General features: G+C 45.5%; 1 protein-coding gene across 3 annotated transcripts in view; it reads right to left on the bottom strand.

Annotated features, from left to right (window-relative positions):
- SFXN5 (sideroflexin 5) overlaps positions 1-25302 on the bottom strand; it is a 425941-nt gene that overhangs the window by 333760 nt on the left and 66879 nt on the right. For all 3 annotated transcript variants that reach the window (XR_010785791.1, XR_010785792.1, XM_066572844.1), the window contains exons 7-8: positions 22292-22345; positions 6167-6223 (exon numbers count right to left, since the gene is read on the bottom strand). Coding sequence is in view for 1 of the 3 variants with exons in the window: in XM_066572844.1 (XP_066428941.1) it covers positions 6167-6223; positions 22292-22345 (111 nt within the window). In the remaining 2 variants the exon portion in view is untranslated. The remainder of the gene's footprint in view (positions 1-6166; positions 6224-22291; positions 22346-25302) is intronic.

Below are 25302 nucleotides of genomic sequence, written 5' to 3'. Positions count from 1 at the left end.
AAAGCTGCCAGAAAATGGTTCCAAAAATGCCGCTGATGCTAAATGTCCTCCAATGTTCCCATTGGCCTTGCAGCAGAGCTCTTGAACATGGTGGGGAATTGACATACAAAGTACATGAGAAAGATGAACAACATTTCTTAAAAATCACATTATCATCGGCATAACCTCTGATTGCTTCAGAGTAGGATGATTGGGGGAGGGCAGTAAGAACAGAGAAGAGGTCCAACAAGGAGAGGGGAGAGGTCCAACAAGGAGAGGGGAGAGGTCCAACAAGGAGAGGGGAGAGGACCAACAAGGAGAGGGGAGAGGACCAACAAGGAGAGGGGAGAGGACCAACAAGGAGAGGGGAGAGGACCAACAAGGAGAGGGGAGAGGACCAACAAGGAGAGGGGAGAGGACCAACAAGGAGAGGGGAGAGGACCAACAAGGAGAGGGGAGAGGACCAACAAGGAGAGGGGAGAGGACCAACAAGGAGAGGGGAGAGGACCAACAAGGAGAGGGGAGAGGACCAACAAGGAGAGGGGAGAGGACCAACAAGGAGAGGGGAGAGGTCCAACAAGGAGAGGGGAGAGGTCCAACAAGGAGAGGGGAGAGGTCCAACAAGGAGAGGGGAGAGGTCCAACAAGGAGAGGGGAGAGGTCCAACAAGGAGAGGGGAGAGGTCCAACAAGGAGAGGGGAGAGGTCCAACAAGGAGAGGTCCAACAAGGAGAGGGGAGAGGTCCAACAAGGAGAGGGGAGAGGTCCAACTAGGAGAGGGGAGAGGTCCAACTAGGAGAGGGGAGAGGTCCAACTAGGAGAGGGGAGAGGTCCAACTAGGAAAGGGGAGAGGTCCAACTAGAATAGAGAAGAGGGGAAGGTCTAAGAAGTAAACATTAGAGGGGAGGTCCAGTAGGAACAGAGAGAGGAGGAGGGCTTCAACAAGATCAGACGAGGGGATGGTCCAGTAAAAACAGTGGAGAGGGGAAGGTCCAAAAAAAAAAAAAGAAGAGTAAGGGGAAAGTCCAACAAGAACAAGGTAGTAGGAGAAGATCCAACAAGAGCAGTGGATATAGGGAATGTCCAACAAGAACAGGGGATATAGGGAAGGTCCAACAAGAACAGGGGATATAGGGAAGGTCCAACAAGAACAGTGGATATAGGCAAGGTCCAACAAGAACAGGGGATATAGGGAAGGTCCAACAAGAACAGGGGATATAGGGAAGGTCCAACAAGAACAGGGGATATAGGGAAGGTCCAACAAGAACAGTGGATATAGGCAAGGTCCAACAAGAACAGGGGATATAGGGAGGGTCCAACAAGAACAGGGGATATAGGGAGGGTCCAACAAGAACAGGGGATATAGGGAGGGTCCAACAAGAACAGGGGATATAGGGAGGGTCCAACAAGAACAGGGGATATAGGGAGGGTCCAACAAGAACAGTGGATATAGGCAAGGTCCAACAAGAACAGTGGATATAGGGAAGTTCCACCAAGAACAGGCGAGTAGGGGAGGTTCCACCAAGAACAGGCGAGTAGGGGAAGGTCCAACAAGAACAGGCGAGTAGGGGAAGGTCCAACAAGAACAGGCGAGCAGGGGAAGGTCCAACAAGAACAGGCGAGCAGGGGAAGGTCCAACAAGAACAGGCGAGCAGGGGAAGGTCCAACAAGAACAGGCGAGCAGGGGAAGGTCCAACAAGAACAGGCGAGCAGGGGAAGGTCCAACAAGAACAGGCGAGCAGGGGAAGGTCCAACAAGAACAGGCGAGCAGGGGAAGGTCCAACAAGAACAGGCGAGCAGGGGAAGGTCCAACAAGAACAGGCGAGCAGGGGAAGGTCCAACAAGAACAGGCGAGCAGGGGAAGGTCCAACAAGAACAGGCGAGTAGGGGAAGGTCCAACAAGAACAGGAGAGTAGGGGAAGGTCCAGCAAGAACAGGAGAGTAGGGGAAGGTCCAACAAGAACAGGAGAGTAGGGGAAGGTCCAACAAGAACAGGAGAGTAGGGGAAGGTCCAACAAGAACAGGCGAGTAGGGGAAGGTCCAACAACAACTGTGGATATAGGGAAGGTCCAACAAGAACTGTGTGCTGCTGTACCCGCTCATTGTACGAAGAACAGGGGAGTAGGGAAAGCTCCAAGAAAAACAGGGGAGTAGGGGAAGCTCCAAGAAAAACAGGGGAGTAGGGGAAGCTCCAAGAAAAACAGGGGAGTAGAGGAAGCTCCAAGAAAAACAGGGGAGTAGAGGAAGCTCCAAGAAGAACGAGGGAAAAGCAAAAGGTCCAACAATAACATAGAAATGAGAAGGTCCAGCGTGAACAGAGGAGAGGAGAAGGTCCAGCGTGAACAGAGGAGAGGAGAAGGTCCAGCGTGAACAGAGGAGAGGAGAAGGTCCAGCGTGGACAGAGGAGAGGAGAAGGTCCAGCGTGGACAGAGGAGAGGAATAGGGGAGTCCAGCGTGGACAGAGGAATAGGGGAGTCCAGCGTGGACAGAGGAATAGGGGAGTCCAGCGTGGACAGAGGAATAGGGGAGTCCAGCGTGGACAGAGGAATAGGGGAGTCCAGCGTGGACAGAGGAGTAGGGGAGTCCAGCGTGGACAGAGGAGTAGGGGAGTCCAGCGTGGACAGAGGAGTAGGGGAGTCCAGCGTGGACAGAGGAGTAGGGGAGTCCAGCGTGGACAGAGGAGTAGGGGAGTCCAGCGTGGACAGAGGAGTAGGGGAGTCCAGCGTGGACAGAGGAGTAGGGGAGTCCAGCGTGGACAGAGGAGTAGGGGAGTCCAGCGTGGACAGAGGAGTAGGGGAGTCCAGCGTGGACAGAGGAGTAGGGGAGTCCAGCGTGGACAGAGGAGTAGGGGAGTCCAGCGTGGACAGAGGAGTAGGGGAGTCCAGCGTGGACAGAGGAGTAGGGGAGTCCAGCGTGGACAGAGGAGTAGGGGAGTCCAGCGTGGACAGAGGAGTAGGGGAGTCCAGCGTGGACAGAGGAGTAGGGGAGTCCAGCGTGGACAGAGGAGTAGGGGAGTCCAGCGTGGACAGAGGAATAGGGGAGTCCAGCGTGGACAGAGGAGAGAAATAGGGGAGTCCAGCGTGGACCAAGGAATAGGGGAGTCCAGCGTGGACCGAGGAATAGGGGAGTCCAGCGTGGACCGAGGAATAGGGGAGTCCAGCGTGGACCGAGGAATAGGGGAGTCCAGCGTGGACCGAGGAGTAGGGGAATCCAGCGTGGACAAAGTAGGGGGAGTCCAGCGTGGACAGAGGAGTAGGGGAGTCCAGCGTGGACAGAGGAGTAGGGGAGTCCAGCGTGGACAGAGGAGTAGGGGAGTCCAGCGTGGACAGAGGAGTAGGGGAGTCCAGCGTGGACAGAGGAGTAGGGGAGTCCAGCGTGGACAGAGGAGTAGGGGAGTCCAGCGTGGACAGAGGAGTAGGGGAGTCCAGCGTGGACAGAGGAGTAGGGGAGTCCAGCGTGGACAGAGGAGTAGGGGAGTCCAGCGTGGACAGAGGAGTAGGGGAGTCCAGCGTGGACAGAGGAGTAGGGGAGTCCAGCGTGGACAGAGGAGTAGGGGAGTCCAGCGTGGACAGAGGAGTAGGGGAGTCCAGCGTGGACAGAGGAGTAGGGGAGTCCAGCGTGGACAGAGGAATAGGGGAGTCCAGCGTGGACAGAGGAGTAGGGGAGTCCAGCGTGGACAGAGGAGTAGGGGAGTCAGCGTGGACAGAGGAGTAGGGGAGTCCAGCGTGGACAGAGGAGTAGGGGAGTCCAGCGTGGACCGAGGAATAGGGGAGTCCAGCGTGGACCGAGGAATAGGGGAGTCCAGCGTGGACCGAGGAATAGGGGAGTCCAGCGTGGACCGAGGAATAGGGGAGTCCAGCGTGGACCGAGGAATAGGGGAGTCCAGCGTGGACCGAGGAATAGGGGAGTCCAGCGTGGACCGAGGAATAGGGGAGTCCAGCGTGGACAGAGGAGTAGGGGAGTCCAGCGTGGACAGAGGAGTAGGGGAGTCCAGCGTGGACAGAGGAGTAGGGGAGTCCAGCATGGACAGAGGAGTAGGGGAGTCCAGCGTGGACAGAGGAGTAGGGGAGTCCAGCGTGGACAGAGGAGTAGGGGAGTCCAGCGTGGACAGAGGAATAGGGGAGTCCAGCGTGGACAGAGGAATAGGGGAGTCCAGCGTGGACAGAGGAATAGGGGAGTCCAGCGTGGACAGAGGAATAGGGGAGTCCAGCGTGGACAGAGGAATAGGGGAGTCCAGCGTGGACAGAGGAATAGGGGAGTTCAGCGTGGACAAAAGAATAGGGGAGTTCAGCATGGACAAAAGAATAGGGGAGTCCAGCGTGGACAGAAGAATAGGGGACGAGGAGGAAAAAGAGGGGTGGAGCAAAACCCGTACAGTTGTGTTTGTTGTGAAAAATGATACTGTAAAAGTGAGTGAAGTGGTGACTTCAATAGTGGAGGTGCTGCCTGACCAGATGACGCACCACGGGGGGGGAACGATAGAGTAAGAGAATAGAACTAAAAAACTGGCAGTGGAGAAGGCGCAGCACTTCAGGTTAAAGCAAATAGGAAGTGACCAAAGGTTTGGGAAACTTCTCCTTTTATTTAATAAAGTACGTGATCAGCTTATGAAAACACGTTTCGGGGAGAACCCCTTCGTCAGTTCAGCTGGTGTTTAAAACATACAAGCAAATGGTGGGTCGCAAAAGGGTTAATGATTAGATCTGTATGCCTGTGGGGTGCGGGTCAGCCAGGGCAGGAGCAGGAGAAGGAGGAGGAAGAGGGGAGTCCGGCGTGGACAGAGGGAAGGGGGGAGTCCGGCGTGGACAGAGGGAAGGGGGGAGTCCGGCGTGGACAGAGGGAAGGGGGGAGTCCGGCGTGGACAGAGGGAAGGGGGGAGTCCGGCGTGGACAGAGGGAAGGGGGGAGTCCGGCGTGGACAGAGGGAAGGGGGGAGTCCGGCGTGGACAGAGGGAAGGGGGGAGTCCGGCGTGGACAGAGGGAAGAGGGGAGTCCGGCGTGGACAGAGGGAAGAGGGGAGTCCGGCGTGGACAGAGGGAAGAGGGGAGTCCGGCGTGGACAGAGGGAAGAGGGGAGTCCGGCGTGGACAGAGGGAAGAGGGGAGTCCGGCGTGGACAGAGGGAAGAGGGGAGTCCGGCGTGGACAGAGGGAAGAGGGGAGTCCGGCGTGGACAGAGGGAAGAGGGGAGTCCGGCGTGGACAGAGGGAAGAGGGGAGTCCGGCGTGGACAGAGGGAAGAGGGGAGTCCGGCGTGGACAGAGGGAAGAGGGGAGTCCGGCGTGGACAGAGGGAAGAGGGGAGTCCGGCGTGGACAGAGGGAAGAGGGGAGTCCGGCGTGGACAGAGGGAAGAGGGGAGTCCGGCGTGGACAGAGGGAAGAGGGGAGTCCGGCGTGGACAGAGGGAAGAGGGGAGTCCGGCGTGGACAGAGGGAAGAGGGGAGTCCGGCGTGGACAGAGGGAAGAGGGGAGTCCGGCGTGGACAGAGGAGTATGGGGAGTCCAACGTGGACAGGGGAATAGGGGAGTCCAACGTGGACAGAGGAATAGGGGAGTCCAACGTGGACAGAGGAATAGGGGAGTCCAACGTGGACAGAGGAATAGGGGAGTCCAACGTGGACAGAGGAATAGGGGAGTCCAACGTGGACAGAGGAATAGGGGAGTTCAACGTGGACAGAGGAATAGGGGAAGGGGGTACAACTTGAACAAATGAATGGGGGTGGGTCCAACAAGAACAGAGAAATAGGGTGTCTAACAAGAACAAAGGAGAGGGAAGGTCCAGTAAGAACAGATGAGTAGGGAGCCCAACAAGAACAGGGAGAGAGTGATCCAATAACAGAGTGGAGGTCCAATATAAGGAGGAGGGGTCTAATCAAAAGAGACTTGGAGGAAGTCCAATAAGAACAGACATAATGACAATGTTCTCATGAAGGAGTCGATGCCAGGGTGAGTTTGGCGCTACTTACCCCAACTTGTGGTGATTACAAATCTCGTGATGGTGATAGAAAGGACGGAAAAATGTGACAATAAAGTGAAAGCAGATGAAGAAGAGGTGGACATGTTGGTCTGGAGACAGGAGGAGGTGATGCAGGAGGCAGTGACCATGGAGCATCAGAGGAGCAGTAGTCCGCTGACAAGAGGCAATTAGAAGAGCAGCATGGAGTCCAGCTGTTGGGGGAGGGGCGGGGGTCTCACCTTGGTTGCGTTGCGGTTTGCATAGTTGACACCTGCATTGTGACTCTGATTCAACCACTATGGAAGAGAAAAGGGGTAAAGATGAGTTAATGACATGAACAAGCAGTACTGTATGACATGCTGTACACAGGAGGGCTGGTGAGACCCCTGAAAGTAGAATCCTGGGTAATCACTATGAAGTCTGGGGTTCCTAGAGGCGGTCTAGTCCTATGAGAGCTCGGATTAGTCATTATAAGGGAAAAGTATCCCTAGAGGCGATTAGGCCCTATAAGAGTTCTGACTGGTCACAATGAGGTCCAAGGTCCCTAGTGGTGGTCCAGTCCTATGAGAGTTCTGACTGGTCACTATGAGGTCCAAGGTCCCTAGTGGTGGTCCAGTCCTATGAGAGTTCTGACTGGTCACTATGAGGTCCAAGGTCCCTAGTGGTGGTCCAGTCCTATGAGAGTTCTGACTGGTCACTATGAGGTCCAAGGTCCCTAGTGGTGGTCCAGTCCTATGACAGTTCTGACTGGTCACTATGAGGTCCGAGATCCCTAGAGGCAGTCCAGTCCTATGAGACCTCTAACGGTCATTATGAGGTCCAAGGTCCCTAGAGGTGATTCAGTCCAATGAGAGTTCTGACTGTTCACTATGAGGTCTAGGTCCCTAGAGGCGTCCAGTCCTAGGATAGTTCTGTTTGGTCACTATGAGGACCAGTATCCCTAGAGGTTTTTATGAGGACCAGTATCTCCAGAGGCGGTCCAGTCTTATAATAATAATCTTTATTTGTATAGCGCCAAACATATTTCTCAGTGCTTTCAAAAACAGGGGGCTACAGAAAGACAAAAGTACAAAAATACAAAGAAAGCGGTTACATAGTAATCAGTTGATGGAAACAATAGGGGTGAGAGTCCTGCTCCAACGAGCTTACATACTACAAGCAATGGGGTGAGGGTCCTGCTCCAACGAGCTTACATACTACAAGTAATGGGGTGATACAGAAGGTAAAGGGGCTGGAGATGTGCACTGTATGGAGGGGTGGAGATGTGCACTGTATGGTGAGGTGGAGATTAGCACGGTATGGTGGGATGGAGATGTGCACGGTATGGAGGGGTGGAGAGTGAGGGATGCTATACACATAGACAATGGTCATACATTTAGCCGTGTGGTGGCAGAATCGGTATGACTGGAGGGGCAGTTTATTGCGGCTAGCAGGGATTGCAATCTGTGGGTCAAGCAACATGTTATCAGGCGGCATACAGAGGGGTTTGGTTTAGGGGATGTGGTATGCCTCCCTGAAGAGGTGCGTTTTTAGAACACGCCTGAAGTTTCATGAGTGAGGGATTGTGCAAATAGTTTTGCGAAGTGCATTCCAGAGGACCGGTGCTGCTCTGGAGAAGTCTTGGAGGTGGGAATGAGAGGGTCGAATTAGAGGAGCACTTAGTCTGATTTTGTTAGCAAAGCGGAGAGCCCGCGCTGGGTGATGGATTGACATGAAGGAGGCAATGTAGGGCGGCACAGTGCTGTGGATGAGGGATACAATGTAGGGCGGCGCGGTGCTGTGGATGAGGGATACAATGTAGGGCGGCGCGGTGCTGTGGATGAGGGATACAATATAGGGGGGCGCTGCGCTGTGGATGAGGGATACAATATAGGGGGGCGCTGCGCTGTGGATGAGGGAGGCAATATAGGGGGGCACTGCGCTGTGGATGAGGGATACAATATAGGGGGGCGCTGCGCTGTGGATGAGGGAGGCTATATTGGTGGGGCGCTGCGCTGTGGATGAGGGATACAATGTAGGGCGGTGCTGTGGATGAGGGATACAATATAGGGGGGCGCTGCGCTGTGGATGAGGGATACAATATAGGGCGGTGCGGTGCTGTGGATGAGGGATACAATATAGGGCGGTGCGGTGCTGTGGATGAGGGATACAATATAGGGGGGCGCGGTGCTGTGGATGAGGAATACAATATAGGGCGGTGCGGTGCTGTGGATGAGGGATACAATATAGGAGGGCGCTGTGCTGTGGATGAGGGATACAATATAGGGCGGTGCGGTGCTGTGGATGAGGGATACAATATAGGGGGGCGCTGCGCTGTGGATGAGGGATACAATATAGGGTGGCACTGTGCTGTGGATGAGGGATACAATATAGGGGGGCGCTGCGCTGTGGATGAGGGATACAATATAGGGGGGCGCTGCGCTGTGGATGAGGGATACAATATAGGGCGGCGCGGTGCTGTGGATGAGGGATACAATATAGGGCGGTGCGGTGCTGTGGATGAGGGATACAATGTAGGGGGGCGCTGCGCTGTGGATGAGGGATACAATATAGGGCGGTGCGGTGCTGTGGATGAGGGATACAATATAGGGGGGCGCTGCGCTGTGGATGAGGGATACAATGTAGGGCGGCGCGGTGCTGTGGATGAGGGATACAATATAGGGGGGCGCTGCGCTGTGGATGAGGGATACAATATAGGGGGGCGCTGCGCTGTGGATGAGGGATACAATGTAGGGGGGCGCTGCACTGTGGATGAGGGATACAACATAGGGGGGCGCTGCGCTGTGGATGAGGGATACAATATAGGGGGGCGCTGCGCTGTGGATGAGGGATACAATATAGGGGGCGCTGCGCTGTGGATGAGGGATACAATATAGGGGGGCGCTGCGCTGTGCATGAGGGATACAATATAGGGGGGCGCTGCGCTGTGGATGAGGGATACAATATAGGGGGGCGCTGCGCTGTGGATGAGGGATACAATATAGGGGTGCTGCACTGTGGAGGGCTTTGTGGATGAAGGTAATAAGTTTAAATTGAATTCTGTATGTAACGGGCAGCCGGTGCAGTGACCGGCACAGGGCAGAGGCGTCCGAGTAGCGGCTGGACAGGAAGATGAGCCTGGCTGCCGCATTCAGGATGGATTGGAGGGGGTAGAGTCTGGTGCAGGGGAGGGGGGCGATCAGCAGCGAGTTGCAATAATCGAGCCAAGAGCGGATGAGGGCAGCGGTGAGCGTCTTTAGCGCATCTACGGTGAGGAAAGAGCGGATTCTTGCGATGTTCTTGAGGTGCAGCTGAGATGTTCGGGCGAGAGATTGTATAGAGGGGGTAAAGGAGAGATCGGAGTCGAATATGACCCCAAGGCAGCGGGCGTGCTGGGAGTTATGGTGGCGCCACACACTGAGATGTTCGGGCGAGAGATTGTATAGAGGGGGTAAAATCGAATATGACCCCAAGGCAGCGGGCAAGCTGGGAGTTATGGTGCCACACACTGAGATGGAGATGTCAGGAGGAGGGCGGTTAGTGGAGGGCGGAAACACCAGCAGGTCAGTTTTAGAGAGGTTTAATCTTAGGTAGAGAGAGGACATAGTGTTAGAGACAGCGGACAGACAGTCGGTGGCATTCTGGAGGACCAGCGCTGTGATGTCACGGGAAGAGGTTTATAGCTGGGTGTCATCAGCGTAGAGGGGGTACTGAAAGCCAAATCTACTGATGGTCTGTCTAGTAGGGGCTGTGAAGATGGAGAAGAAGAGGGGGCTGAGGACAGCCCTGGGGGACCCCAACAGCAAGGGGAAGAGGAGGGGAGGGGGCCGAGGACCGAGGCCTGGGGGACCCCAACAGCAAGGGGAAGAGGAGGGGAGGGGGCCGAGGACCGAGCCCTGGGGGACCCCAACAGCTAGGGGAAGAGGAGGGGAGGGAGCCGAGGACCGAGCCCTGAGGGACCCCAACAGCAAGGGGAAGAGAAGGGGAGGTAGGAGAAGAACCAGGAGAGAGCAGTGTCCTTTAGGCCGATGGAGCGAAGCATATTGAGGAGAACTTTGTGGTAAACAGTGTTGAATGCTGCGGAGAGATCGAGGAGGATCAGTAGGGAGTAATCGCCCCTCGATTTGGCCATCAGGAGGTCGTTTCACACCCTTGTAAGGGCAGTTTCTGTTGAGTGTTGGGGTCGGAAGCCGGACTGTAGGGGGTCTATGAGAGAGTGCTCTGATAGATTGCTTGTAAGCACAGGAGTAAACCAGGCGTTCTAGCAGTTTGGAGATGAAGGGGAGGTTAGAGATGGGTCAGTAGTTGGCAGCGTCAGTCGAGTCAAAAGTCACTTCTTTAGCAGTGGGGATATGATGGTGTGTTTGAAAGAGGAGGGAAAAATGCCAGAGAGAGGTTGAAAATAGTGGCGAGATGGGTGATAACCACTGGGGAGAGGGATCGGAGGAGGTGTGAGGGGAGAGGGTCACTGGCGTTAGTGGTGGATAAGAGTTCTGATTGGTCCCTATGTGGACAAGGTTCCCTAGTGACGGTCCAGTCCTATAAGAGTTCTGATTGGTCTCTATAAGGAACAGTATCCCTAAAGGCAGTACTATAAAAGCTCTGATTGGTCACTATGAGGACCGGTATCCCTAGAGGTGGTCCAGTCCTATGTTAATATCATCATCATGAAAAATTCTCAAACTTTCTAATAGAATTGTATCTTGGATCCTCACCAAAATCCCAGCTTGTTGTCAGTGAATAGGATCCATGTTTGAGTCTAGAGGCTTATAACTCATCATGAGGCAGCCCTGCTCATACTACTGATGAATTTGGTTCACTGTATCAGTAAAGGCTGTTTTACAATCTCAGGTATAATTATTTCTGAGTCTCCAGATATAAGCTAGAATCTACCCATTCAGCAAGCAGAGATTTTGAAAATGCTGACGGATTGATGATACTAAAAAAGTGTATCAGCTGAAGAACTTTTCCGAATAGCATGATGAAAGCAGAAAGTTACAGCTGAAGACCTGAGTGTTGGTTCTCGCATGACTCATTACATTAGGCCCTATTAAAGCTGTCAGGTCACTGTGGCAGGAAGTGTTGTCAGGGGGGCACAAACAGGGAAACTCCTCTCACAGGGAGACTTTTGTGATGGAAGGTTACAGAGAGGTTTTGGCACTGGCGTTACTGTCGCCTCCTGTGCGGCTCTGTCTTTGGAGGGGATGCGGCAGTCCCTGTTTACTGCAAGGAACAGACGGCCCTCTTATCCACGCAGGAGCCATCAAAGCCCACGGCAGCTTTCTAAATGTCATCTTGGTGACAGTGACAAACACATGTCACCGGCAGCGAGTGGGATCAGTACAACGGGGATTAACCTCTTCACTGCCGTAAACTGAAACAGAATCCTGGAGTACAGCAGAGTGTAGGAAAGGGTTAAGGGGGATTTATCACCGTATGTTAAAGGCTGGGGTCACATGGGACGGAATTCACGTGGAATGGCCGCAACGAAAAACCGTGAGAATTCAAAACCTGCGGCCTTGATCGAGATATGACGAGAACAGGACATGAAATGTGTGGCGTCTTGCAGCTCGCACCGCACACGGACGGGGGCGTTGTATATTACACAAGTGAGCCTAACTCCGATTGGGCTCTGTAAATGCAGCCGCAGGCCGCAGCACGTTACTTTCAATGGCGATTGACGCCGCAGTCCACAGGGGCCGGGAGGTTCTCTGCACACAGATTGGAAATCCACATGCAAAGAAAAAAGTGTCACTTCTTCACGTGGATTCTGTAACAGAAAATCTGCACTCATATGACCACTAAAAAGGGCTTAAGCCATATGTGGGTGCGCAGGCACAACAGGAATGGACACGGCAGAAAGCTGGGGCTCAAACTGGAAACCTGACAGAATGCAGGCAAACGGAAGGCTCGCCGCTTTTTTGCAACTCCACTGAAATCAATGGGGGAAAAAACTACAGATTTGTTTTATTTCAGATTCTCTCTTCCAAAAACAGAGAAAAGCTACAGAAACCCTAAATTGACCCTAACACCAGTGTGAGAGCGGCCTCACCTGAACTGACCCTAACGCCGGTGTAAGAGCGGCCTCACCAAAATTGACCCCAACACCGGTGTAAGAGCAGCCTCACCTGTACTAACCCCAACACCGGTGTGAGAGCAGCCCCAACTGAACTGACCCCAAAGCCGATGTGAGAGCAGCCTCACCTGTACTGACCCAAACACCGGTGCGAGAGCAGCCTCAGCTGAACTGATCCTAACGCCGGTGGGAGAGCAGCCTCAGCTGAACTGATCCTAACGCCGGTGGGAGAGCAGCCTCAGCTGAACTGATCCTAACGCTGATGTGGGAGGGCTCTTACAGTATATTGCATTGTATATTGTATCCAGTGTAGATAATGCTCTGTGAGCTCAAGCAGCACAAATCTCTCCAGTCATGATCATTTGCTACATTGTATCAGAGCAGATAACATGTATAAAAATGTGTGACAGCTTTGTATGTCACCAACTGGATACATTTGTAGCAAACCCTCAGCTGTGAGCAGTAGCTCTATTCAGACTTTTCACCATCTGCATGGAAACGTGAAAAATGTTTCCATTGGAGATCTGAAGAATGTTTTATTAACTCAGCTTCTACATAACATTCGCAGTCCTCGTCTGGGGGTCTAATGATGCATCCGGGCAGCCGTCCTGCTTCTGCCCTGCAGCAGCTGGTGTGTTCGGACCTGCTGAAGAGGTCCAGTTTCTCCTATGGCCTGTTCTTCCAGGAGGAGGTGCCTTTAATCTCTCAGGCAGCACCCTGCACAGAGAGCATCCCACCTGTCATCACCTGTCTCCATCCTGTCACCCATACCTCTTGTAGGAAGCCCTTCCTTATGGAGCTCTAGTAGAGAGATCCGATTTACATTAATGAAAAACCTCCAGATAATATTCAATGTAGAACATTTCTAATTAAGGAGCAGATGATGTAATTAGAATGACAGAAAGCAGGAGAATCTGAACTGGAGAAGAGGAACACTGCACTACCTGGGACCAAACACATCATTTACTATGTAAATACACTGCATTACAAAGGTGCAACTGCAACATCAATACAGTACTGCCCCCTATGTACAAGAATATAACTACTATAATACTGCCCCCTATGTACAAGAATATAACTACTATAATACTGCCCCCTATATACGAGAATATAACTACTATAATAATGTCCTCTATGTACAAGAATATAACTACTATAATACTGCCCCCTATGTACAAGAATATAACTACTATAATACTGCCTCCTATGTACAAGAATATAACTACTATAATACTGCCCCCTATGTACAAGAATATAACTACTATAATACTGCCTCCTATGTACAAGAATATAACTACTATAATACTGCCCCCTATGTACAAGAATATAACTACTATAATACTGCCCCCTATATACAAGAATATAACTACTATAATACTGCCCCTATGTACAAGAATATAACTACTATAATACTGCCCCCTATGTACAAGAATATAACTACTATAATACTGCCCCCTATATACAAGAATATAACTACTATAATACTGCTCCTATGTACAAGAATATAACTACTATAATACTGCCCCTATGTACAAGAATATAACTACTATAATACTGCTCCTATGTACAAGAATATAACTACTATAATACTGCCCCCTATGTACAAGAATATAACTACTATAATACTGCCTCCTCTGTACAAGAATATAACTACTATAATACTGCCCCCTATGTACAAGAATATAACTACTATAATACTGCTCCCTCTGTACAAGAATATAACTACTATAATACTGCCCCTATGTACAAGAATATAACTACTATAATACTGCCCCCTATGTACAAGAATATAACTACTATAATACTGCCCCTATGTACAAGAATATAACTACTATAATACTGCCCCCTATGTACAAGAATATAACTACTATAATACTGCCCCCTATGTACAAGAATATAACTGCTATAATACTGCTCCTATGTACAAGAATATAACTACTATAATACTGCCTCCTATGTACATGAATATAACTACTATAATACTGCCCCCTATGTACAAGAATATAACTACTATAATACTGCCTCCTATGTACATGAATATAACTACTATAATACTGCCCCCTATATACAAGAATATAACTACTATAATACTGCTCCCTATGTACAAGAATATAACTACTATAACACTGCCCCCTATGTACAAGAATATAACTACTATAATACTGCCCCCTATGTACAAGAATATAACTACTATAATACTGCCCCCTATGTACAAGAATATAACTGCTATAATACTGCTCCTATGTACAAGAATATAACTACTATAATACTGCCTCCTATGTACATGAATATAACTACTATAATACTGCCCCCTATGTACAAGAATATAACTACTATAATACTGCCTCCTATGTACATGAATATAACTACTATAATACTGCCCCCTATATACAAGAATATAACTACTATAATACTGCTCCCTATGTACAAGAATATAACTACTATAACACTGCCCCCTATGTACAAGAATATAACTACTATAATACTGCCCCCTATGTACAAGAATATAACTACTATAATACTGTCCCCTATGTACAAGAATATAACTACTATAATACTGCCCCTATGAACAAGAATATAACTACTATAATACTGCCTCCTATGTACAAGAATATAACTACTATAATACTGCCCCCTATATACGAGAATATAACTACTATAATACTGCCCCTATGTACAAGAATATAACTACTATAATACTGCTCCTATGTACAAGAATATAACTACTATAATACTGCCCCCTATGTACAAGAATATAACTACTATAATACTGCTCCTATGTACAAGAATATAACTGCTATAATACTGCCCCTATGTACAAGAATATAACTACTATAATACTGCACCCTATGTACAAGAATATAATTACTATAATACTGTCCCCTATGTACAAGAATATAACTACTATAATACTGCCCCCCTATGTACAAGAATATAACTACTATAATACTGCCCCCTATGTACAAGAATATAACTACTATAATACTGCCCCCTATGTACAAGAATATAACTACTATAATACTGCCCCCTATGTACAAGAATATAACTACTATACTACTGCCCCCTATGTACAAGAATATAACTACTATAATACTGCCCCCTATGTACAAGACTATAACTACTATAATACTGCTCCTATGTACAAGAATATAACTACTATAATACTGCCCCCTATGTACAAGAATATAACTACTATAATACTGTCTCTATGTACAAGAATATAACTACTATAATACTGCCCCTATGTACAAGAATATAACTACTATAATACTGCCCCTATGTACAAGAATATAACTACTATAATACTGCCCGCTATGTACAAGAATATAACTACTATAATACTGCTCCCTATGTACAAGGATATAACTACTATAATACTGCCCCCTATGTACAAGAATATAACTACTATAATACTGCCCCCTATGTACAGGAATATAACTACTATAATACTGCCTCCTATGTACAAGAATATAACTACTATAATACTGCTCCTATGTACAAGAATATAACTACTATAATACTGCCCGCTATGTACAAGAATATAACTACTATAATACTGCCCCCTATGTACAAGAATATAACTACTATAATACTGCCCCCTATGTACAAGAATATAACTACTATAATACTGCCCCCTATGTACAAGAATATAACTACTATAATACTGCCCCTATGTACAAGTATATAGCAACTATAATACTGCCCCCTATGTACAAGAATATAACTACTATAATACTGCCCCCTATGTACAAGAATATAACTACTATAATACTGCCCCCCTATGTACAAGAATATAACTACTATAATACTGACTCCTATGTACAAGCATATAACTACTATAATACTGCCCCCTATGTACAGGAATATAACTACTATAATACTGCCTCCTATGTACCAGAATAAAACTACTATAATACTGTCCCCTGTGTACAAGAATATAACTACTATAATACTGCCCCCTATGTACAAGAATATAACTACTATAATACTGCCCTCTATGTAGACGAATATATCTACTATAATACTGCCCCCTATATACAAGAATATAACTACTATAATACTGCCTTCTATGTAGACGAATATAACTACTATAATACTGCCCCCTATGTACAAGCATATAACTACTATAATACTGTCCCCTATGTACAAGAATATAACTACTATAATACTGTCCCCTATGTACAAGAATATAACTACTATAATACTGTCCCCTATGTACAAGAATATAACTACTATAATACTGTCCCCTATGTACAAGAATATAACTACTATAATACTGTCCCCTGTGTACAAGAATATAACTACTATAATACTGCCCCCTATGTACAAGCATATAACTACTATAATACTGTCCCCTATGTACAAGAATATAACTACTATAATACTGCCCCCTATGTACAAGAATATAACTACTATAATACTGCCTCCTATGTACAAGAATATAACTACTATAATACTGCCCCCTATGTACAAGAATATAACTACTATAATACTGCCTCCTATGTACAAGAATATAACTACTATAATACTGCCCCCTATATACGAGAATATAACTACTATAATAATGTCCTCTATGTACAAGAATATAACTACTATAATACTGCCCCCTATGTACAAGAATATAACTACTATAATACTGCCTCCTATGTACAAGAATATAACTACTATAATACTGCCCCCTATGTACAAGAATATAACTACTATAATACTGCCTCCTATGTACAAGAATATAACTACTATAATACTGCCCCCTATGTACAAGAATATAACTACTATAATACTGCCCCCTATATACAAGAATATAACTACTATAATACTGCCCCTATGTACAAGAATATAACTACTATAATACTGCCCCCTATGTACAAGAATATAACTACTATAATACTGCCCCCTATATACAAGAATATAACTACTATAATACTGCTCCTATGTACAAGAATATAACTACTATAATACTGCCCCTATGTACAAGAATATAACTACTATAATACTGCTCCTATGTACAAGAATATAACTACTATAATACTGCCCCCTATGTACAAGAATATAACTACTATAATACTGCCTCCTCTGTACAAGAATATAACTACTATAATACTGCCCCCTATGTACAAGAATATAACTACTATAATACTGCTCCCTCTGTACAAGAATATAACTACTATAATACTGCCCCTATGTACAAGAATATAACTACTATAATACTGCCCCCTATGTACAAGAATATAACTACTATAATACTGCCCCTATGTACAAGAATATAACTACTATAATACTGCCCCCTATGTACAAGAATATAACTACTATAATACTGCCCCCTATGTACAAGAATATAACTGCTATAATACTGCTCCTATGTACAAGAATATAACTACTATAATACTGCCTCCTATGTACATGAATATAACTACTATAATACTGCCCCCTATGTACAAGAATATAACTACTATAATACTGCCTCCTATGTACATGAATATAACTACTATAATACTGCCCCCTATATACAAGAATATAACTACTATAATACTGCTCCCTATGTACAAGAATATAACTACTATAACACTGCCCCCTATGTACAAGAATATAACTACTATAATACTGCCCCCTATGTACAAGAATATAACTACTATAATACTGTCCCCTATGTACAAGAATATAACTACTATAATACTGCCCCTATGAACAAGAATATAACTACTATAATACTGCCTCCTATGTACAAGAATATAACTACTATAATACTGCCCCCTATATACGAGAATATAACTACTATAATACTGCCCCTATGTACAAGAATATAACTACTATAATACTGCTCCTATGTACAAGAATATAACTACTATAATACTGCCCCCTATGTACAAGAATATAACTACTATAATACTGCTCCTATGTACAAGAATATAACTGCTATAATACTGCCCCTATGTACAAGAATATAACTACTATAATACTGCACCCTATGTACAAGAATATAATTACTATAATACTGTCCCCTATGTACAAGAATATAACTACTATAATACTGCCCCCCTATGTACAAGAATATAACTACTATAATACTGCCCCCTATGTACAAGAATATAACTACTATAATACTGCCCCCTATGTACAAGAATATAACTACTATAATACTGCCCCCTATGTACAAGAATATAACTACTATACTACTGCCCCCTATGTACAAGAATATAACTACTATAATACTGCCCCCTATGTACAAGACTATAACTACTATAATACTGCTCCTATGTACAAGAATATAACTACTATAATACTGCCCCCTATGTACAAGAATATAACTACTATAATACTGTCTCTATGTACAAGAATATAACTACTATAATACTGCCCCTATGTACAAGAATATAACTACTATAATACTGCCCCTATGTACAAGAATATAACTACTATAATACTGCCCGCTATGTACAAGAATATAACTACTATAATACTGCTCCCTATGTACAAGGATATAACTACTATAATACTGCCCCCTATGTACAAGAATATAACTACTATAATACTGCCCCCTATGTACAGGAATATAACTACTATAATACTGCCTCCTATGTACAAGAATATAACTACTATAATACTGCTCCTATGTACAAGAATATAACTACTATAATACTGCCCGCTATGTACAAGAATATAACTACTATAATACTGCCCCCTATGTACAAGAATATAACTACTATAATACTGCCCCCTATGTACAAGAATATAACTACTATAATACTGCCCCCTATGGACAAGAATATAACTACTATAATACTGCCCCTATGTACAAGTATATAGCAACTATAATACTGCCCCCTATGTACAAGAATATAACTACTATAATACTGCCCCCTATGTACAAGAATATAACTACTATAATACTGCCCCCCTATGTACAAGAATATAACTACTATAATACTGACTCCTATGTACAAGCATATAACTACTATAATACTGCTCCTATGTACAAGAATATAACTACTATAATACTGCCCCCTATGTACAAGAATATAACTACTATAATACTGCCCCCTATGTACAAGAATATAACTACTATAATACTGCCCGCTATGTACAAGAATATAACTACTATAATACTGCCTCCTATGTACAAGAATATAACTACTATAATACTGCCCCTATGTACAAGTATATAGCAACTATAATACTGCCCCCTATGTACAAGAATATAACTACTATAATACTGCCCCCTATGTACAAGAATATAACTACTATAATACTGCCCCCCTATGTACAAGAATATAACTACTATAATACTGACTCCTATGTACAAGCATATAACTACTATAATACTGCCCCCTATGTACAGGAATATAACTACTATAATACTGCCTCCTATGTACCAGAATATAACTACTATAATACTGTCCCCTGTGTACAAGAATATAACTACTATAATACTGCCCCCTATGTACAAGAATATAACTACTATAATACTGCCCTCTATGTAGACGAATATATCTACTATAATACTGCCCCCTATATACAAGAATATAACTACTATAATACTGCCTTCTATGTAGACGAATATAACTACTATAATACTGCCCCCTATGTACAAGCATATAACTACTATAATACTGTCCCCTATGTACAAGAATATAACTACTATAATACTGTCCCCTATGTACAAGAATATAACTACTATAATACTGTCCCCTATGTACAAGAATATAACTACTATAATACTGTCCCCTATGTACAAGAATATAACTACTATAATACTGTCCCCTGTGTACAAGAATATAACTACTATAATACTGCCCCCTATGTACAAGCATATAACTACTATAATACTGTCCCCTATGTACAAGAATATAACTACTATAATACTGCCCCCTATGTACAAGAATATAACTACTATAATACTGTCCCCTATGTACAAGAATATAACTACTATAATACTGCCCCCTATGTACAAGAATATAACTACTATAATACTGCCCTCTATGTAGAAGAATATAACTACTATAATACTGCTCCTATGTACACGAATATAACTACTATAATACTGCCCCCTATGTACAAGAATATAACTACTATAATACTGCCCCCTATGTACAAGAATATAACTACTAAAATACTGCTCCCTATGTACAAGAATATAACTACTATAATACTGCCCCTATGTACAAGAATATAACTACTATAATACTGCCCCTATGTACAAGAATATAACTACTATAATACTGCCTCCTATGTACAAGAATATAACTACTATAATACTGTCTCCTGTGTACAAGAATATAACTACTATAATACTGCCCCCTATGTACAAGAATATAACTACTATAATACTGCCCCCTATGTACAAGAATATAACTACTATAATACTGCCCCCTATGTACAAGAATATAACTACTATAATACTCCCCCTATGTACAAGAATATAACTACTATAATACTGTCTCCTGTGTACAAGAATATAACTACTATAATACTGCCCCCTATGTACAAGAATATAACTACTATAATACTGCCCCCTATGTACAAGAATATAACTACTATAATACTGCCTCCTATGTACAAGAATATAACTACTATAATACTGCCCCTATGTACAAGAATATAACTACTATAATACTGTCTCCTGTGTACAAGAATATAACTACTATAATACTGTCCCCTATGTACAAGAATATAACTACTATAATACTGCCCCCTATGTACAAGAATATAACTACTATAATACTGCCTCCTATGTACAAGAATATAACTACTATAATACTGCCCCTATGTACAAGAATATAACTACTATAATACTGCCCCTATGTACAAGAATATAACTACTATAATACTGCCCCTATGTACAAGAATATAACTATTATAATACTGCCCCCTATGTACAAGAATATAACTACTATAATACTGCCCCTATGTACAAGAATATAACTACTATAATACTGCCCCCTATGTACAAGAATATAACTATTATAATACTGCCCCCTATGTACAAGAATATAACTACTATAATACTGCCCCTATGTACAAGAATATAACTACTATAATACTACCTCCTATGTACAAGAATATAACTACTATAATACTGCCCCCTATGTACAAGAATATAACTACTATAATACTACCTCCTATGTACAAGAATATAACTACTATAATACTGCCCCCTATGTACAAAAATATAACTACTATAATACTGCCCCTATGTACAAGAATATAACTACTATAATACTGCCCCCTATGTGCAAGAATATAACTACTATAATACTACCGCCTATGTACAAGAATATAACTACTATAATACCGCTCCCTATGTACAAGAATATAACTACTATAATACCGCCCCCTATGTACAATAATATAACTACTATAATACTGCCCCCTATGTACAAGAATATAACTACTATAATACTGCTCCTATGTACAAGTATATAACTACTATAATACAGCCCCCTATGTACAAGAATATAACCACTATAATACTGCCCTCTATGTACAAGAATATAACTACTATAATACTGCCCCCTATGTACAAGAATATAACTACTATAATACTGCCCCCTATGTACAAGAATATAACTACTATAATACTGCCCCTAAGTACAAGAATATAACTACTATAATACTGCCCCTATGTATAAGAATATAACTACTATAATACTGCCCCTATGTATAAGAATATAACTACTATAATACTGCCCCCTATGTACAAAAATATAACTACTATAATACTGCCCCCTATGTACAAGAATATAACTACTATAAAACTGCCCCCATGTACAAGAATATAACTACTATAATACTGCCCCCTATGTACAAGAATATAACAACTATAATACTGCCCCCTATGTACAAGAATATAACTACTATAATACTGCTCCTATGTACAAGAATATAACTACTATAATACTGCCCCTATGTACAAGAATATAACTACTATAATACTGCCCCCTATGTACAAGAATATAACTACTATAATACTGCCCCCTATGTACAAGAATATAACTACTATAATACTGCCCCCTATGTACAAGAATATAACTACTATAATACTGCCCCCTATGTACAAGAATATAACTACTATAATACTGCCCCCTATGTACAAGAATATAACTACTATAATACTGCCCTCTATGTACAAGAATATAACTACTATAATACTGCCCCCTATGTACAAGAATATAACTACTATATTACTGCCCCCTATGTAACAACATATCGTTTCCATCACCTGAATCTCCTCCTGTAGCCTCTGCAGGCCTGAAGGTTCCCAGTTATTGCTCTATGTTATATCCAATAATCCTCTGTACAGAACACCACTTACCTGCCAGAAGACTGTAGATGACAGGGTCTGATTTGGCAGCAGTAGACCCACAACCTGCAGGAGAAGATACAGCATATCAACAACTGCAGGCAGTCACTATGATGATATTATTTCATGCCAACATCCCTTAATGCCCCCTCAGGGTCTACAGACATCATCGATGCCCCCTCTTCATGATCCAGAATGGAGAGTCACTTCTGTTCTGCCGGGTTCAAGCCATCCTTGTATTATATGGTTAGCTGCGGAATAAGCCGTAAGCTGGTATACAGTGTAACCGCTCGTGTGTATCATGTCCCTCTCTGTCGTGGCTCCCGAGGACACTGCAAGGTCCCTCTCTGTCGTGGCTCCCGAGGACACTGCAAGGTCTTGATCAAAGTCATGGTGGCCACTTTGAAAGATTTGCTTAAGCAGTCGCTATGCTGGCCAGTGCATGTGTGCCTGTTGGGTAAATGCAGGGCCCATCTCATCCAAGGGGGAGGGTGCCTGAGATAGGTAGAAATGGAAATAAGGGAGATGGAACAATACCTCTGCAGCGCCATCTATTGGATGGTAGCATTCCTACAAATCAATGCCTGACCCTTTATACAGGTCTATAGGGCAATGATTCAGAGTTTACCAAGAGGGAGCATGGAGGGCCTTATAAGCCTCCTCACTCAACTTCTTGATGCTCTCCTTAAGGAGTGAGGTTACCCCTCCTGACCTGCGTCACAGACCTCTCACTAGCCAAGCCATGATCCTACTGCACACTCATGAGGGGCAAAAACCCCAAAACAGCTGTCTATGGATGGGAGCTGGCTTGGGTTTCAATCCCCAATCATTGCCTTACAGACCTGTATAAAGGGTCAAGCATTGATTTGAAGGAATGTTGCCGTCCAATAGGTGGCGCTGCAGAGGGATTGTTCCATCTCCTTTATTTGCATATTACCCTAAGGAGCATGGATGGCCTTATAAGTCTCCTCACTCCCCTTCTTGATGCTCTCCTTAAGGAGTGATGATACTTCCCCCACCGACCCAGGTAGAAATGGTGCATGCCGGTGAAGTGTTGCTGCCACAGTACCAGAGGCCAGGCAAGGCTGGGTGCAGCCTAAGTTGAGATCTGTTCACCATCTGTGTTTTGCATATGGGTTGCCTTATCTTTAATAGTAGCTGCCAGGGAACAAGTAATGAGAAGCTACTGGGATGATGAGCAGCCACTAAATGAGCCTCCAGTCCTCCGGCTCGTGGTGGAATGTGCACACCAGAGGTCAACGCGTGCCTGCGTCTTTTGAAGTCATGGACACCAAGATGGCTCCCGTGCCGTATCATCCCAATGGTGGACATTTTTGTAATGGTCAATGGACCTTGGACACGTGGCTGAAGGCTGCCTGGGGCGACAAGTCCCATGTCCTGCTGAACTATACGGATGTGTGTGCATCTGGCATAAACAGCATGAAGCTGCATCCCATGGGTGCTGTATTGTGTTTCGACAGGCCCACTGCTGCAGGAGTGCTGGGATCGCTGCCGGGTTGGTGGAGTCTGGTGCGGGTCTTAGACGTGGTTCTGCACCATCTACATTAGTAGGTGTGACGCAGTGTGCTCACATCTGTGGTGATTAGCTGGATATTTAGCTGGGATGGACAGGAAGCGGAGGTGCTGTGTATTGTCAGTTGCTCGCTGTCTGAGCCGGCAGTTGGTGGCCCCCGTGGACAGCATGGTGTCTGCTCTTCCTTACTCCGGACGGCTCTGTATGCTGTGTATTGTCAGTTGCTCGCTGTCTGAGCTGGCAGTTGGTGGCCCCCGTGGACAGCATGGTGTCCACTGTTCCTTACTCCGGACGGTTCTGTGTGCTGTGTATTGTCAGTTGCTCGCTGTCTGAGCTGGCAGTTGGTGGCTCCCATGGGCAGCGTGGTGTCTGCTCTTCCTTACTCCGGAGGGCTCTGTGTGCTGTGTATTGTCAGTTGCTCGCTGTCTGAGCTGGCAGTTGGTGGCCCCCGTGGACAGCATGGTGTCCACTGTTCCTTACTCCGGACGGCTCTGTGTGCTGCAGCTTATTCTACTAAAGCTAAGTGCTGTGGTTTATTGTGTTTTGTCCTTTATCAGTTTGGCCGTGAAGGGTTACTGAGGTCCCAGGAACGAGTGCAGGCCCGCATCTATCGACGCGATCAGCCTGCTGTGTTAGGCAGGGCCCTCTCCCTCGTTCGTTATGTATTTAGGGAAAGACTTCCCATTTATTATTTGTTTTGTTTTGGCCGCCGCACTGTCAGCAATTATTGTGCATGTCTGCAGGTGCTGGTCCAGCACATCCCTTGCAGACCTAACAGACTTTACAGCCGTACTTACTCAGTATTGGTTACCTTTGTGAGGATGAATCCCATTGAGGTGTTATCTTGTCAGCTGAGGGCGCTGACACTGGAGGTTGCTGAAATAAAACAGCACCCCATCCTGGTGGCTTCTATTAAGGAGCCTAAGATCCATCTTCCAGATTGATGTTTGGAGATAGTATAACATTTGTTTGCTTCCAAGAGTCCTGCAAACTTTACTTCAGCCTACGCCGCCTGTCCTCGGGTGATGAGCTTCAGAGGGTGGGAATCATTATGCCCACAGGCTTGGGAATTTTCCTTGCTCCTCTTCTCTGAAGCTTTGTCCTCTGTGGATCATTTTTTTGAGGCCTTGGATTTGATTTATGATGATCCCGATAGGGTCTCACTGGCAGAGGGGAAGCTCAGAGGCTTGCATCAGGGGGATTCACCTATTGAGGAGTTCTGCGCCAAATTTCACTGCTGGGTGACAGAGAACGGAGTCAGTTTTATTGCGGCATAGCGGATAAGATTAAGGACCTGTTGGTGGCGTATCCCATGCCTCAAAGCCTTGATGCAGCAATGTCTTCAGCCATTAGGGAGCTTTCCCATACCCCTGCTTCACGGCCTACAAATGGGGAAGAACCCATGGAATAGGGTTCATCAGGTGGCAATGCCCATAAGTGGAAGAGGGGTCAAGGCAGAGGGCGGTGTTTTCACTGCAACCAGACTGGA

The sequence above is a fragment of the Eleutherodactylus coqui genome, chromosome 7 (assembly GCF_035609145.1).
Source record: "Eleutherodactylus coqui strain aEleCoq1 chromosome 7, aEleCoq1.hap1, whole genome shotgun sequence".
Classification (NCBI taxonomy): domain Eukaryota; kingdom Metazoa; phylum Chordata; class Amphibia; order Anura; family Eleutherodactylidae; genus Eleutherodactylus; species Eleutherodactylus coqui.
This window is presented reverse-complemented; position numbering and strand designations above follow the sequence as displayed.